Source organism: Cupressus sempervirens, chromosome 11 (assembly GCF_028749045.1).
Source record: "Cupressus sempervirens isolate cs-2001-9-10 chromosome 11, ASM2874904v1, whole genome shotgun sequence".
NCBI lineage: Eukaryota > Viridiplantae > Streptophyta > Pinopsida > Cupressales > Cupressaceae > Cupressus > Cupressus sempervirens.
In genome coordinates, this window is record NC_143128.1 from 602,222,730 (window position 1) to 602,236,997 (window position 14,268).

The 14,268-nt window shown below is 33.7% G+C and overlaps 1 protein-coding gene across 1 annotated transcript in view; it reads right to left on the reverse strand.

Annotated features, from left to right (window-relative positions):
* Positions 1–2,452: 2,452 nt before the first annotated feature.
* The window catches only part of LOC149531119 (uncharacterized), a 255,267-nt gene continuing 243,451 nt past the window's right edge, over positions 2,453–14,268 (reverse strand). The window contains exons 9-11 of the mRNA XM_089808559.1: positions 3,440–3,523; positions 3,110–3,223; positions 2,453–3,013 (exon numbers count right to left, since the gene is read on the reverse strand). Coding sequence (XP_089664685.1) covers positions 2,795–3,013; positions 3,110–3,223; positions 3,440–3,523 — 417 coding nt within the window. The 3' untranslated portion in view covers positions 2,453–2,794. The remainder of the gene's footprint in view (positions 3,014–3,109; positions 3,224–3,439; positions 3,524–14,268) is intronic.

Below are 14,268 nucleotides of genomic sequence, written 5' to 3' on the forward strand. Positions count from 1 at the left end.
TGAGGGTTATTGAACATTTCCAGTTTAGTAAGGGGTGCAAATCCTGAAACTTAACAGATTGAAAGGTGAGTCTCCTTCTTTATTATTTTGAGTCCATAAAAATTATAATATAAAAGGATAAAAATGTAATTGGACCCTTAAATCATCATGAGCTCATTACAACAATATACAAACATCAAATCTTGAAGAATCATACAAATGATAAAAAGTGGGAGAAATTTTCAAGGAAAAATGTCAACAACTGATAGAAACAACACACATAATTATTGGGTTAATCCTATAAAACATCTAAGAAAGTCACTTCAAGAACCACTCAATTACTCCTTATAAAATAAAGCAACAAACTTCAAAGGCACAAACCCCTCTTGTTACTAGAGAGGACTCCATACATATTTCCCAACTTTGGCTACAAATTAATAAGTAGTCAATATATACTTTGAATGACCACCCCCTTGATAGCATTATCATGCAACAAAGCCATTTGGTAAATGTAATTGGATTCAAATGATTACGTTGGAAAAGAACGAGGGAATAAAGGTAGTAAAAAAAAGTATTAAATATATAGCATCCACCTTGAAGTAGGTTTTGATTAGCTAAGTTGTCCCTCATAAGCTTTCAACCCACTACTCTATTTTCAAAATCCAAAAGAATGTCTTACTGTTAGGGCCATTCAAACAACACAACCATTTTCTCAAATTTTTAGTAATAAGTAGAGGAGGGATCTACACTATCTTCAAAAACATCTCACCTTCTTTGCAAAGTCTCAGTAGTCTAAAATTGTACCACTTGTCAATATGCAAACATATTAAGTCGGTCTCCTAAAATGAATACAAAACAAAATGATAACAAATTTTTAATGAAAGTTATTTTATTATAAGCTCATATTCTAGGCCATGCATAATATTGAAGGTAAGTAGTGTCAAGTGGATATTTCATTAGTAGGTGACAAATATTTTAATATGATTACTATGCCAGGGGTGTAATTTATAGCATCATAAGGGACAAGTATCCAATTCCCATACTTACTTAGATAACTTCCAATTTAAGAAGGTCAAAGATCATTCTAGAGATAAAAAGTGGATTGAAGAAATAAGGTCTATTTGGTGATGTGCTATTCTATTATATTGAACAAAGAATCAAATATGTAATATATTTGAAGTCTATGTTTCCATCTCTATTTTATGTCTATAAGATTATAAAAGTAAAATGGTATAACATATCATTTAAGATTTGTGATAAATAATTCTTCTTTATTTTTAATAAAAATATCTATATTTTAAATTTTTTTATTGCAAATTTAATATATTATTGTCATTATTAATGTCCCTAAAATTAATATCACTATGTCTTTACATAGATTTACTATACTAATATAAATAATATATATATTTTTTATAAATGATAAAATTTTCTTACTAAATTGTCAATTTATTATCAATTTATTCTGAGAAATAGCTTATAGAAAAATATGCCTTTACCATACATCTTTATGTATATCTTTCCTAACAATACTTAATGATTTTTTCTCTTATAGCTAACATTCTTTATATCTATTATAATATCTAGGAGGTAGTTTTCATGGATAAGCTTTATTTATTTGCTTAGATAAAATAACATGTTCTAATAATGTGAGAAATACTCCTACTTTGGAGGATTATTTTCCTTTTCCAACTTCTACATTTGCATTTTTTTTTGTAGAGGGTTCAAGAGACCTACGAGATAACTTTCCTTTAGACTACTATTCATTCTCTTAATTCAACTTTATTCAATATATTAAAAAAAAAAATTCACCTCTTTCCTTTGTACATTAGAGTTGAATTTAAAAAGCCATTTTGTTTTTGTTAAGATTATTTTCCCTTTCATGCAATTTGTAAAAATGCACTTGGAAATAAGAGTTGAATTCAATTAGCTCCTTAAATTATCTTAGTTGCTCATTTTGTTCATCCCCTTGCTTTTGGTACGCAAATGGCTATATGAGCTCTTCAATTGAATATTCAACCCCTTAATTGTTTTCCCAAAATGTAGCCTTAGAAATTCCAACTTGTATATCATGTTTCCCAAATAGATGTATTTGCCATTGGATAACATTTTAGTTTCTTTTTCTTTCTTTTTCAATTTAGAAACATCAATTTTATGAACTAAGTCTTGCAAATTTAAGATTTCAAATATAATCAAGTGCTTTTACTTAACCGATGAGATGTGTCACACCAACACATTCAATGAGCGTTTTGCATGGTTAGAGTATATAAGTGATTTAATTTGTGTTTTTAATGTTTTTAATTTGTGAATAGCCATACATGCATTTCAATGTTATATAAATAAATTACAAGAGTACATTCCAAATGTCAATATTTGATTTGATGTTGAATCAAATGCATCCTTCTCTCTTATCCTGATGATGGATCACAAAGTGTGATCCGAAACGTTGATGTTAAATAAACACACAATCAAATCTAGAAAAAAAGAATTGCTTCAACATATGGGTTGTGGAAATCCAATAATGTCAAATGCATACTTTTACTAGTTTCCTACGTCCACAAAATTTTGTAAATGAGGACCTACAATCTTTCTCAATCCAATGCATATAATGTTATAGATGCTTGGCATATTGTCAAACTCAAGGGAAAATGTTATACCCAACAGCCATTTAGCATACCTTTTTCAAAACCTCCAAACGTTTTCCCATACAACGTATATAGAAAGAAATATAGAAATAATGGTGTATTTTTGGGATTCTATCTGATTTGATGTCTTGTATATAACATTGCCTGAACTAATTGTTCATTCCCAAGAGTTAGGGAACCTCTTCTTTTGAATTATAGAATGCTTGAAGAATATGCTTTACAGCTCTAGTTGATACCCCTGGCTTCCCCAGAAACTGGCGCAATTCCTCATAGCCATCTAGCATCCTCTTACGTTCCAAATTAATAGTTCCTGTAAGTGGCAGTAGTTTTATTGCTGCCTCTGCAATCTTTTCAGGCTTAGCTTCATCTTGGATAAACTCAGGCACCAACTGCATCCACAAATCGCATTCAAATTAACTACCAATAAGATGATTTATTATCCAAGCTTCCCATTAAAAAAATTTCCACCAAGGGAGAATTCAAACCTTGTATCCGAGAATGACATTAACAAGAGAGATAAACTCTGGAGGAAATTTAAAAAATGTAGTACCAATCCAGTTTGATATTCCAGTAATTCTATACAGAACAACTTGAGGTACCTGACAAAACATGTCCATATTACTTCCAAAATATGATTTAGGGGAGATTTTGATGAAAACAAGATATTATAACTGCAGATGTTAGATTGAAACAAGTAAAACATTTTAAGATGGTCCAGACATGTATGCCTGTTATCAATTTCATTTACAAATTTTGCAGCTGTTCATAAATAAGTAAATTTTCCATAAAACACTTGTTAGATCAGAAATTTTTACATTGTACAGTGCCAATTCCACATTTACGCTGCCAGATTTTGTAATAGCAATATCTGCTGCTGCCATAATTATAGATGATTCCTCCTGTCGACATCCAACCAAAATCAAATGAAGACAATATATCCTGGATTGAAATGGGATGAGCGTATATTACTTAAAAAACATTTATTCGAACACAGTTGAATTCAAGTCAGTACATGCTTTTGTCATGTTCTATAGTTTCCTTCTATTCTACACCTGGGGTTGAAAGAGGAACAAGAATTAAAGCATGTCGGTACATGATATATATTACATTTAAAATATATAAATATCATAAGTGCAGATAATAAGACAATCATCTAAAGTAATGTAAGCATTTTACACTAAAATTTGCAATTAATTCCGTTTTAACTGTGATGCATCACATTTGCCATGCTGTTTTTCTGGAGTTTACTAAAAAGTAATCCTGAAATGTTTTTGTGTGTACCTACCCTTTTTTCGGCATTTTTCCACTTGAGTTGACACAGTTAAAGCATGTACAGACTAGAATTTTGTTTAGAATTAAAGTTAGGTACTTTGTATAGCTTTGTTCTTGAATTTACCTACTGCTCTATCTAATAGACTCAATACATGAATTGATAATAGAGATAACAATGCATATAGACACAAGACTAATATATATCTTTATTCACACATGAAATTTTGACAAAATAAGACCAAAGATGGCCAGTCAAGGATTGGAGTTAATCTGACTACATCAAACTACTTTCCTTGATGATACACACTATATTTAAAGGAGCTGACAATTTTCAAGATAAATGCCACTCTTGACCAACCAACACTTATAACTACTTGAGCCGAGCATGTAATACATAGTCATTTAACTAATATTATCAAAACATATTAATGGACTCTAGTGTCCCACCGGAAAGCTGGAAGAATGCAAACTACATATTATAGTGTTTCTTTGTTTGATTTCTGATTCTAAAAGAACTTGCAAAGAATATACTTAAGACAGCTTCAAAACTCAATTCATTAAATAGCCCAAAAAGGTCTTATCAACTAGAAATGTCATTAATAAGTGAAATTGGGAAACAGCCTCGCACAACAATAAATTCCAGATTTTACTACAGAGCTGTAACTTCAAATTTTGATGAAAAAACAAGTAACCCAATTTAGCAAAATGCTTTACATATCTGATTTAGGCATACCCAGAAAAAGCTCTTTGCACTCAGATGAAGATAGCTTTAAAAGCAGTTGATTGTAAGCCTGGAACACAAGGTGATAGCCACATAGGTCACTCGGAAAACTTATTGTCACACAATAAATCAATTTTTTCCCACTCTCAAAGAATTCCAGTAGCAAGATATGAATTGGTTACCCCAAGATGCACAAGTTGGGCTTCAAACCCTACGTGACCAGCTCCCTAAATGTTGAGCATGGTGTACAGCGTTCTCATGAGAAGAACACAATGTAGATGTGGTATTTGTTTGCTACTATCATTCACAAACCCCTGTAAATCTGCTGTACAAGGATCAGACACAGCTTGCAAAGGTTAAACCAACCAATACCCACAACGAAAAGCTACAAAATGGTTCCCCTAGAGTCCTAAATTGGTCAAGAGGGGGTTGGCCTAAAAAGGGGACACCTCACTAAGAAAATTACTTCAAAAGCTCATCAAAATCTCCGAAACTTCTTGTAAAATCTGCCTCTTTCTATTGTCAATGAAGAAAACTATTACAACTGACACCAAAAAGAAAAGCTGACTGCTTAGGGTATTGTGGAAATACATTTTTAATCAATAAAAGAGATATTTTTGCTGGTGTGGTTGGGTTTTTCCATTCAAGTGGAAGGGTTTTCCCTGGATAATTTCTTATGTTTTTGTTCCTTCTTTCTTTACTTTTCTTATTGTTGTTTATCTAATTTTGTGGGAAAAATATCAACATGGTTTCAGAGCCAAGTTGGATAGCAGCAATTAGAGTTTCATGTGAAAGAAGTTTTAGTATTTTTCTCCTGGTTTCATGCACCCAAAGTGATCGTTTCTGAGATGATATTTTATATGCATTTGTACTGTTGAGTTGTGTAATAGCTGCTTCCATGCATCATACTGGATAGACCTTGTCCTGTCTGGGGGTGCAAAGCAACAACTTAAAAAAAAGGATTTGGTCTCACATTTTGGTAGCTGCGAGAGAGTTTAATCTACCTATGATGACTCTCCAGTTTGTGGATACGCTTGTGTCTTTCTTTTCTTCTGTTTGTACTCCAGTTGTTTTTTTATTTTACATGTTCGTGGTTTCTACTCAATGAAGTCTATGTTATGATTTTATCATCCTCTAGCTCTGGCAGATTAATATTATTATTTTCATTTTCATGTCTCCTCATGTATCTGTTTTTACCGCCAAATGTTCATGATCTTAGGTTTGTTCTATTGTTGGCTTCGTGTCTTATTTCTCCTAGTGTGGGTGCTAGGTGCTGTAATAGGGCATCCCTGGTGTTGGAGTTCCTTAATGTGTCAGAAGTTTTACTATTTCCTTGTGTCATTTCTTTCTCTTTATGTGGCAGAAAATTCATTATGATGACTCATCTTTGTAATGGTGATTTTCCAAGTTGGCGTTGCTCCTTCGTGCAGCTTCTCGTAACCATCTTCTCCTTTCTATGTTTGCAAGAGTTCCTTGGCATCTTTCGACACGGTTAGTTATCAGGATTTTTGAAAGTTCAAAGAATCATGAAGATCACAAACACTATGATGTAGCGGGGTTTTCTAATTTTTTGGCAGTCAATCTCACATGTCTATCACCAAAAAGAAGGATGAGAAGCTATTCGTGATGAACAATATGGAATATATTGTGATTGCAACTCCGTTAGTTTGATTTAAGTTGAGTTTGACATCATTCTCTTTTGTTCACTGGTTATTTTTTAATGACATTGTAGCACCCTATTCTTGATTGGTATTGTGCTTCCTTCTTTTGTTTTCCTTGGCTTCATTATACTTCTTTCGATCGCTCTTGGGCTCTTGCTTGTATGTTGACATGCTGGTTACTTCTCTACTGTCATATGCCTCGATGTCTTTTGATATCCTTAGTCGGTTCTGTTTTTATCATTGCAGCATATCATTAATATGTCTTGATCATTCTTCAGTTATATTTTTTTATTACCGGTTCATTTTTCTCTGTCAATGTTATTGTATTGGGTGATATTGGCTTACTTCATCCGTGAAGAGATTTTCATATTTTTGATCATCGAATATCTGTGAATTTTGGTACATGCATGTCACCGTGTATAATCTGAAATTTTAATGTCATCTCCAATTATGTCTCTTTTAGTTGCAAGAGTAGAGTAATTGGTTTAGAAGGTGTAACTGGCATCTTGGTAGGACTTTGGGGCACTAATTAAGGTACAAATACTCTTACTGAGAACGATTCACACCATTAGAGTGACAAAGATGGGGAGTAGAGGAGATGTGCAGCTCGGTGCTAGGTTGATATCCCTTGTTGCGCTATGGAGTTAAATCAACAACAATTCTCCTATCCCAAGTTACTTTCTAGTGGCATTTTGTAGAGCGCTGTTCCAAATTAAAGTTAGCAAAGAAAATTCTTCTCTTCATCATGATGGTTCAATCAATAGAAATTGATTCTAAATACATTTGATAGACTTAGGATATTGGGTCACATAGTGGTCTCCCTGTGTAGGGCAATTTTTGTTGTTGTGATGGTAATTGGTTACACAACATTTTGAAGCCTGTAATTGAATTGGTAGACTCAAAGGACATAAGTATTCTATAATATTGAATAGAAGGTGCTTTTAGTATTGATCTCTTTGATAGTTGACTTTCTGAGTTTTTAATCTCTCTTGGTTGTAGGGTGCAACAAGAAGCAATGAGACGAGAATATTGTCTTGATAAGGACGATGTTCATCTTTAGAGGGAGGTTACGTCAACTATCTTATTAGGGTGTACAAAGATGTCTCTGCTGAGAGGGAGTCTCTATTAAAATAGAATCTCAATTATTAATAAGTTCCTCTATGAGAGAAGTTCGAGGTAAAATCCCTTATTCCATCCTCTAGGAGTAGGCATGGTGGATCCATCCTCTACGCGGAGGCATGGGGGAAATGCACTCTTCTCTGGGAGAAATTTGAGGTGAAAGCCCTTGGACCACCCTCTGCATTGAAGCATGGTGGAAATACATTCTTCTGTGGGAGAAGTTTGAGGTGGAAACCCTTCAACCACACTCTACGAGTAGGCATGGTGGAAGTCATATGTGTGACTCCACGACTTTAACTTTATGTGCTTATAAAGTAACTATGGTGACTTATGTTATGCTAAGGTAACATATGTTATGTAATGTGAATTTATCACTATCATCTTTGGTTGCAGCTATGTGTGCTTGCCTTACTAAAGATCTCTCTCTTGCTAAGGAGTGTTGAAGATTGTAATTGCGATAGAGATCTTTATCTCTGATTTTATGAAATAGAAATATGACCATTATGACCATTATGGTCATTTTCAATTTTAAGAGACATTTGTGATAATATTTAAGATAATATTATATGAAGAGACATAACATGTGTCATGCAAAGAGGCATGTATGAAAATACGAAGTATTGAATATTTGGAAATATGAAGGGTCTTGTATTTGGAATTTGAAGAGATTGTGTGCAGTATGAAGAGTCTCAATTCAATCAAGTAAAAGCTTTGTATTGAAACATTTTTAATCAATAAAAGAGATATTTTTGCTAGTGTGGCTTAGTTTTTCCCTTCAAGTGGAAGGGTTTTCCTAGGATAAATTCTCGTGATTTTTGTGTCTTATTTCTTTACTTGTTTACTATTGTGTTGTCCTGCATTTTGTCACCACAAAATGTTGGTAACAACACGAAAATTTTTCAAGCTAGTTTTGCATTTCTCTAAGCTTGAATTTGATATTCAATTGCTTAATGTTGATCAATCAATCTATTTCAATTCATATATCAAATCATTTTACTGAAGGCCTTCATCAAGTCTCTTTCATTTTGCTTTCTTTCGAGCCTTTGCTTGACTTTTGAAGCCTTCATCGTCCTTTCTTTTCTTTTGAGTTTGCGTTTGTTGGTTTTTAGTTCTTTGATTTTGCTCATGTCATGCCTTTCGCTTTTCCCTTCCATTCAATCTAACCTAGAGCTCAATCGGAGTTGTCAGTCAAGAGATATGCTCGTTTTAGTGCCTCAAAAATGGACCTTTTTGGTGCAAGAGCACGAATTAAAAATATGATGTTATATTTTTAATTTGACTTTCACTTTTTGATAAATATAACTTAAATTCACTTTTTGTTATGTTTTTAAGTTACTTTAACATTAAATTTTTAACTTAAAATGACTATAGTGGACTTTATGTTATAATTTTAAGTTGAGTTACTTTTAAATTTTTCACTTAAAGTAACTATATAACTATATAGTTCCAGTTTAATTTTGATTTTTAAATCAAATGCTTATTTAAATGTTACTTTTTAAATGATATTTATATGTTATATTTTTAAATATGATATATAAAAATTGTTTATGACCAATTTAGTAACATTTTCGTAAATTTAAGTGAATTAAATGATTTTAAGTTATCAAAAGTGGACATTTTATATGCATTATATGTAAAATCCATCAAAAGTAGACATTTTACATGTCACTGCATATAAAGTTCAACTTTGTGGACCTTTTTAATGTCATTACATCAAAAGGTTATCAAAAGTGCACCTTTTTGATGTCACTGCATCAAAAGTGAAGTTTTTATGTCTTTCCATCTAAAATGTGAGATGTAACTTAAAATGTGCAATTGATTCTAAAAGGTCTGATTTTGATTGCTTGCACATTTAAAAATATGTCATTGACCCAAAAAGGTCTGATTTTCCTTGTTTGCACATTTAAAAATATGCTATTGACTCTAAAAGGTCAGACTATAAACTAAAGCATGTTTTAATATGTATATTGGCCTCTAAAAAGTCTGATTTTGAAGAAGTGCATGTCTTTGCCCTCCAAGAACCCGATTTTGATTATAAATGAAGATTTTCTTGATGGATTTGCATGAAATCTTTTCCATTTGAGGCGTTTTTGATCGGCAATGAGTTTTCTTGCATTCAAAATGGATCTAACAAGCTCAAAAACATTTTTGGAAGCTCCAATCTAGGGCACATTTTTGAAGAAATCAACAAATAACTTCATTTTTATCAATGTTTTTGCTCTAGTACAAATTGATTTGGCTTTATTTGGGGATTGCATTGCATGTTGATGCATATTTTGGTGTTTAAACACCAAATCAATTTGGTCTTGCATCTTGGTGAAAAACGTTTTTCACCAAAAACGTCCCAAGCATGAACATTTCAAAAGCATTGGATATTGGAGCAATTTTAGGGCACGTTTTGGCATCTTTTAACAACTATTCCTTGTTTGCTGCCCTCTCCCAATCAAATTTGCAAAAGGTTGAAAGATTCAAACGTTTTTGGAGAATTTTTCAACATTGGAGCATCTTTCTCCTTCATTTTTGACACATAGTCTTCATGTAAGTGGACTCTTTCTTTCTTGCTATTTAATTTGTGCTTATCTTGCTAAATTATGGACATAATTTTTTGACGATTGCCACTTGTTGAAATCTATGTCATGGAAAGTGCATTTCTCCTTTAAAAATGAAGATTTTGTTCATTTTCATGTTTTTGATTCTTTCCCAAGTTCCAATTTCGAATTTGAGTGTTGAAGTGTTTTGCATCTTAGCATGTTTGAGTCACTTTCCAAAGGTACATTTTTCTTTGTGTTTTTGTGTTTTGTGTTTGCTTGTCAATTTTCTCCACTTTGGAGAAGTCATAAGTTCTTTTGAACTTGTTGTTGCTTCACTTCATGCGAAAGCATCATGATATTCCACATTCCGTTTCCATGTCACACCACCTCACCTCTCATCTGACAAATGTGATTACATGTTTTCCATCTCATTCACCATCCGGACATGCATGCAATCTCATTTTTCATTTCCATTTTCACTCATCTCACTTTTTGCATCCATTCACATGACACGATTATACGAAATGGCTTACATATAATTGCATCTAAATGGTCCGATTTTGATTAAAAGTCATTTTTTGAAAAGTAAAAAAAGATGTTATTTTCATCTCCTATATACTTAGACTCCCCTTTTTCACCAAAAATGACTATAAAACTCATTATCCCTCTTCCATTTTTCATTTTCGTTCCTCCATATGCATTTGCATCTCCATGAGCAAATACATATTTTGTTTCTTTCCATGCTTTCCATCTCATCCTCCATTCGCACTTAAATGTGAAGTGCATCCTCCATCCACATTCGCATCTCACCTTTCATCTCCCGTTACATGTTGCACTTACATGTACTCATTTTTCATGCAATAATGCCTTGAAAACCCTATGTCACGTTTGAAATTTGCAATCTTCATTTGCACGCATTCCCATGCATTCCACCTTCACACATTCTCATTTCATTTCATCTTCCATATTTTCACTTTCATAATACTTCATTTCGCTTTCCTTTCATTTCATTTTCATCCATTGCATATGCATATGATTTCTTTGAGATCATTTTGTTGGATCTCCCAAGTCGCCAATTTGTTTCCAAATCTTTGTTGATCACAAATCAACTTGTATGGCGATTCCATCTGATGATGTATTTATGCTTTGAGATTTTTGTGTTGCAATACAAGTACAAGAAATGTCCTCACCATCAAAATCCTAAGGCAAAATGAAATATGGAGCACGAGCATGCCCAATAGATAGTAGGGCCGAGTAGGCATGTTACGTATAGAATCTGCACTGGGGGAGAGTGGCTGAGTGGATTAGTCATATCTTTTCTGGATAACATGATGGACACAAAGATTGGTCATGTGGATGTGGCTGATATTTTGTAAAGAGTTGAAGCTCTAGCTAGTCATGAAATGAAGCGTATCAAGAGAAGTAACATTCACCTGGTATCTACATTTTCTATAGCGGCCATAGAACCTGATTTCATTCTCGGATATGCACCACATTTTACTCCAAAGATGCTAACCACAAGGTTATCATTAGCCTTGATCCTGAGGTCATTGAACAAATATTTAAGGTTCCACATAAAGCCAAATGTGCAAATTTGACCAAAGAATCATCTTTGGCATGCTAGAATGGCCAAATGGGTGATTATCAAAAGTATGTCAACCTTTACTGGTCAGACAATAAAAGAAAAAACTTCTCTAGATGACCAAAGACTGTTCATCGATCTAACTTTAAACAAGAATATAAAGATCTCATCATCCTTCTCAGCAGCATTTGTGGCCTTAAAGATTCTACTGATTTCGAGCCATGGATGTATAAGTTCATGTTTCAAATCATGGAGAATAAAGAACACATCTTTTGGGGAAAGCTCATCAACACTGCACTCTGCTAGCAGATAGGCAATGTGGGAACTTCAGCGCCCTTCTACATGCCCTTCTACATGAATTCTTATCTTGTTTATATTGCTGTAGCCAAGAGATCTTTCTCTGGTCTTCCTACCAAGGGAGATTGTCTTCAGGTTCCTATTTGAGATTACTATGACCAAATCACTTTGGCAAATAGTAAATTCCATTATAGAAGAGTTCAAGATGCTTTTTTTGGGCATTTTCAATGCTTGTTCAATAAATAGTTATTTGTCAAAACAATATCTGATGAGGCATGGGAGAAGGTGAATCAATACGGTTGCATTTTCATTCAGTTTGCCACTTTCACATACTTGAGAGTTGAGTATTTCAAAGGTGAGTCGTATACCTTACCTAGGTATGCTACAGATTGAATCATCTTGATGGAGCTAGCTAGACAACTCATGGACGTGCAAAGTGATCAGCATGCTATGCATAGGCCTAGTTTTAGCATTACCTCAGCTAAACTTCTGGCTATTGATAACTATTCGATCATTTATGTACCTAAAACAAAGAACATGGAAGAAAAGTTGCAGTTTGTCACCTTGAAGACATTCAAGGCCATATTTGACTTTGATTAATGAGAGATGAATTCTCAAATGAAAAGAGCATACACTCATGTTCATTGCATTGAGGACATTTGGATTGATACAAGGACAAAGCTTGACATCATGAGGCTGGACTATTGCAGATTAACCCTACAATAGATAATTGATCTTAACATGTTGGAGATCCTTTCAGATTTCTAAGTTAAAGATGATGGCAACATCCTTGATCCAGAGTTTCATCAAGCCGACTTTGATAAGAAGTGCCCTTTTCCTATTGAGTGGCAACGAAAGGAAGGTACATCTATCATGGAAAAATTTCAATCCATCTTGGTAAACACCAATAAATGGTTGAAAAATAAAGACCTTAAAAGAGTAAATCCTAAGATGGGCTTAGATTGTGGAAGTTTTGGTCCTCCTGGCAGGAAGTCACAACTGGAAATCATAGGGAAAGATGGTGCCTCATCTTTTGATGCTAAGGGTTCTCTCAAATTTAAATTGAAGGGTGGAAAAAGAGCTAAATCATCTCAAATCTCTGAACCAATTCAAGAATCAAAGGAAGAATCAGAAGAAGAACTGGAAACAAAATCTGATAAAGAAGATTCAGGTGAAGAAGGGGAAATCATGATCATATCTCCTCCAAAGTTTGCACAAGCTTGTGCACCTTCTATACATGAAGAGCCTTTTCTGCATGAAGTAGATGATGATGTGGATTCATTCTCCATTATTTTTACTCCTTCCATTCCAATCTCGGAAGTTAATTTCATGGCTCTTCCTATTTCCTCTGTTGCTCCTCACATCCCTGCAAATGAACAATATGAGCATTTAGCAAATGTGTTCGAGGATTTTCCAACTCTTACAAGTGATCAAGTTTCCCAACTTGATACATCTTTGATAGGGTTTGAGCTTTTTATGACAGAGTCTTCTCGGCATGTTCCTATGCCTTCAGTTGTGCAGATTGAATCTTGTTCTGTTACAATGGAAATACAATCAAGATCAATGCTAATAGTCTCTACAGTATCTATTTTTACAGATGAAGGTTTCAGCTTGCCTGCATGGTTGATAAAAATAACAATGAAGAGGAGAAAAGTGATTGTTCCTTTAGACAATCTCCCTATTAAGAAGACCAAATCCAAATCTTTGAAAGACAAGATTGTTTCAAGAATTTTGATTGATTTAAATAAAACCAAATTTGTTGAAGTTGTTGAGCCTTTGGTGGACAAACCTGTTTAGGAACTTACTCATTCTGATTACAAGTTTACTAAGATTGAAATCAGAAAGCAATCGCGTTTGAGTTGTTTACAAGATGCTCAAGATTCATTGGCTAATGTATCCAAGAGCAATCATGATCTATGGGAAAAGAAAAATCAACTGAAACATGAGGTCTCTTGTTTGAACGAGGTCATTCAGAAACAATCTTCTTAGAGTGTTGTTGTTATGTCTCAAACATCTAAGGAGAGAAAGTTGATTGAAGCCACCAAGTCTTAGATATAGGAAATCATTTTTGAAGGAGTTTGTACCATCGTGGAGACATTTGTAGTTCTTAGGCAAGTCAAAGACATTAATGAAATGGAGCAAAACTTAATTTCTTCTTTGACTCAATAAGCAGATAACTTGAAGGAAATCCTCGATGATTGGGATGAAATGGCAAGATCTGATCTAGATGCCTTGATCTCATGTAACGTTCTTCCATCATGTGAAATGTTGTTCAGATATCAAGGACTAATTGGTTACAAAGAGGAAACATTGAGGAAGCTGATTACAAAGTTGTAGGCAGCCTTTGGATATTGTCAAACAGTTGAAGCAAGTGTGACTTGTGATTTTGAACAGATGGGATGCCATGTTATTGATGAATCTAGTAATTTCATTGCAGTAGAAAGAGTAAACTCAGAATATA